Source organism: Sphaeroforma arctica, assembly GCF_001186125.1.
Source record: "Sphaeroforma arctica JP610 unplaced genomic scaffold supercont1.2, whole genome shotgun sequence".
Classification (NCBI taxonomy): domain Eukaryota; class Ichthyosporea; order Ichthyophonida; genus Sphaeroforma; species Sphaeroforma arctica.
This window is the reverse complement of record NW_014040556.1, coordinates 258,721-262,329: the sequence shown is the minus strand read 5'-3', so window position 1 is coordinate 262,329 and position 3,609 is coordinate 258,721. Positions and strand designations below refer to the sequence as shown.

The 3,609-nt window shown below is 63.6% G+C and overlaps 1 protein-coding gene across 1 annotated transcript; it reads right to left on the bottom strand.

Annotated features, from left to right (window-relative positions):
* Window positions 1–123: 123 nt before the first annotated feature.
* On the bottom strand, window positions 124–3,075 carry SARC_00098 (hypothetical protein; the record flags this gene model as incomplete). Its single annotated transcript, XM_014306268.1, has 1 exon — window positions 124–3,075. The coding sequence occupies one exon, from the start codon at window positions 3,073–3,075 to the stop codon at window positions 124–126; it is 2,952 nt and encodes a 983-aa protein (XP_014161743.1).
* Window positions 3,076–3,609: the final 534 nt, after the last annotated feature.

The following is a 3,609-nucleotide window of genomic DNA, read 5'->3' as shown; positions in this document are numbered from 1 at the left end:
TATGCAAAAGACTTTGATAGTGATTGAGTTATTGATTCACAAAGTATACCCGACTACAGCGCAAAAGACTTTGGTTTGCAAACATTTTTTTTATTAACATCAACTCTACAAAAACCCAACCAACTACTCGCTGTCCGTCTCGCCAATTTCCTCGCAGTCGCTGTCGCTGTCCTCCTCGGCCTCGCTCGCCTCGTCCGACGACTCCACGATGCGGCGCTTGACCTTCAGAGACCGCTGGTGCACCGTCTCGACGTCCGGCATCGTGGCCTTGCGCTTGCGGCTGGCGGCCGGAGCCTTGGCCTTGGCCTTGGCCCTGCCTTGGTGCTGGGGCCTGGTGCTGGCCATCGCGAGCTCCCCTAGCGGCGGCCGGGCCTCGCCCGCAAACTTGGTCCCGTAGGAAAAGACAAACAGGCGCTTGAGCTCCAGGTAGACGCCCCACGTGATGACCGAGACGGCCTCGTGGGCGTGCTGCATGAACGCATCGTACCTGTCCGCGATGGGCAGCGCCCTCACGGCACAGTAGGCGGCAGAGTCCTCGTCCCGGCGGCGGCCAGTGCGGATCAGAGCCGAGCGGACCAGCAGGTCGTACGGGATCACAAAGTCGCCCACCGGGAGCGGCGAGGTGGCCAGGCCCTTCGGCAGGGTCACCGTGGCGTTGTCGCACTTGAGCACCTGGGTGCGGCGGGGCAGCTCGCCGCTCTCGGTGGACCCGGCGTATTCGGGCACCCGCTGCAGCACATTGTAGAGCACCTTGTTGGACGCGTTGAGGCGGAAGACGCTGATGGCCACCAGGGACTCGGCGGCCAGCTTGTAGGTCGCATCGCCCAGCGACTCCGCGAGGTCAAAGCCCGCCAGTCCCAGGACACGGTCGCGTCCAGCCAGGATCATCGCCGTCGCCGCCGTCCGCAGCGGGAAGTCGTACCCCGCAGCGCCGACCTCCACGTCCCCGTCGTCGAGGCCGTCCAGGCCCCAGGTGTTCTCGTCGTCCTCGTCCTCTGGGCCGTCCTCATCGGTCCAGTTCGCAGACGGCATCAGCTGCATGAGCCTGTCCAGGTGGATCACCGCCCTCTTCTGGGTGGTCGGCACGGACTTCACCCAGGTCGGGTAGGTCAGGTGCTCGCGGGTCGGCCGAGAGAAGTTCTTGTCCTGCGCGTCCCCGACGAGCGTGTTGACGTTGTCGCCGTCCCGGCGGGGCATACTGAGGGACACAACAAGCTCCAGGCTGATCAGAACCTCAATCTCCGAGGCCAGCTGTCCGCACATGGCCGAAATGTCCGCCGTCTTCACCCGCAGCGGCGCAGTCGCGAGCTCGGGCCCCAGGAGCAGCCGGATGTGCGTCCTGAAGGCCTCAAAGCTGAAGAACACCGAGTCTCGGTCGCAGAGACGGGCCGCGCCCACGAGCGCGCCCACCCCGGCCTGTCGCAGCGACGCGCAGACCTTGCCCCCGAGGCTCCGGAGTCCGTTCTCGTAGGCCCCGTACAGCGAGACCGCGAGCTTGCGGGCGGCGGCCACAGCGGTGTCCTCGTCCGACTGTGCGGCACCAAAGATCTCGTCATCAAAATGGCTACTGTGCTCCAGCAGCGTCTGCAGGTAGTCCCAGGTCTCGGTGATGGCAAACTCCCGGTAGGCGGCGCACAGGCGGGTCCGGGTACCCGTCACCCGGTAGTAGAAGGTCTCCAGCAGGGACAGGACCGGCGCGACGAGGGTGGGGTAGTTGCCGCCCCGCAGCTTGCCAAGCGTAGCGTCGAGGTCCGCCAGGCTGGCCGTGTTCCAGAGGTACTCGTTCGCAAAGCCGCGGTGGACCTCGCCGGCCATCAGAGAGCTGACGGCCATGGCCGAGCTGCAGTACCGGAGGGCCAGGAACTCGCAGGCAGTGTCGCTCCTGGGCATGTACGCGCCGCAGGCCGCGGGGGTGGACTTGGCCTTCTCCAGCGCCGTGCACTCCGAGATCGACAGCGCCATGGTCTTGGCCAGGACGTGTTTGAAGAGCGAGGCGTGCAGGTACATGACCTGGACCTGCGAGGCGTCCATGGGCAGCCCGGTGGTGGTCGCCTGGAACGGCACCAGCGAGGTCATGGTGTCAATGTACGTGTTGATCTCGAGGCAGATGGCGGTGCTGTCGGCGACGGCGCCGAGGCGGGACACTATGGCAGAGTGGATGCGGCAGGCGGGGGTCAGGGGGGACAGGAACTTGTTGGAGTCCATTATCGACGGCCGGTTCATCTTGAGGGACTCGACCTTGATGGCGGTGGCACAGCCGGCGGCCAGGGTGCTGGTGGCCACGCAGGCGTCCAGCCAGCGGGGCTCGTCGGTACGGAGAAAGTGCAGGATGTCCACGACGGCGTCGCAGTTGAGCATCGAGGTGACTGGCATGCTAAAGTGTCGGTAGCCAAACATGGCCGAGGTCGCGAACTGCAGCATGCGCGAGTCGCAAAAGGCCTCCTCGAAAGCCTGGCAGTACTTGGAGGCAAAGGCGGCGTTGTGGGTCCTGCTGCTGGGCTTAATGTGGGGGTACATCTCAACGGCATCGAGGTCCTCGGCGTCCATGTCCGCGGGCAGACGGAAGAAGGCCAGGGCTCGGAGGAACCGGTTTTGGCCCCGCATGTTGGACACGTAGTTCATGGTGCAGTTGCCGGCCCGGTCGTCGCGCTGGACGAAGCAGCTGGCGAGCTCGTTCACGAGACTGAGCAGCCGGTCAATGGCGCCCTCGATCGCGGCATCGGTGGCGGCTCCGGCGTCGACGGCGGCCGTGTACTGCGAGTAGACGCGGAGTCCGAGGTAGCGGAGCACGATGGCGATGCAGAAGGTAATGTGGAAACGGTGGCCGCCGCCGGCGAGCACGACTCTCTGGTCCTCGGGACGGTGGTAGTACTCGACGGTGCCCACGTGGCGGATCTGGCCAAGCGCGGGGTCGGCGGCCGCGACCTCGGTGACGGTGCTGACATAGGCGTCCACACAGCCCTTGTTCTCGAACTGGACCACGCGCTGCTGAGGGGCAGCGACCATCTGGACCTTGAGAATATTGAAGAGCTGGACGTTGCCGCCGAGCCACTTGGATTCCTGTTGGGCAGACATGGTAGAATAGAATGGAATAGTAGAGTGGATTTGGAAGTTGTAGTTACACTAGAAGTGAAAAGTGACTTTCTGGGGTCTGGGGGAGCTGGTTATATAGGCGAAATGAAAATGAAAATGAAAATGAAAATGAAAATGAAAAAAGTCCAAGTATGATTTTTATTTTTCCAAGCCACGCCTGGGGGACGGGGCTGGCGGGCAGGGGTCTGGTGGACACCCGGCACTGGACCTTCATGGACCTGGGCGGCTTCATCAACCCCGTAGCCCGCGCCACCAGGGTCTCAGAGACTCCGCACCACCAGGCTTGCGCCGCTCGCCATTGTGCTCAGTAACACAAATACCATCCACCAGGGGTGCCAGTCCTGTCCCGGGGGTTCTCTCTCGTCATTGTGGTCAACAACACAAAATATTAATCGTCACTAGTAAAAGAGGTGAGGCTCTTCTCTCGCACCCACGACGGGCGTCCTGGCCCCGGGGCCAGGCTCTCTCGCCCCATGGCGGACGTCAACGTATCGGCGGCACCGGTGCCAGGCTCTC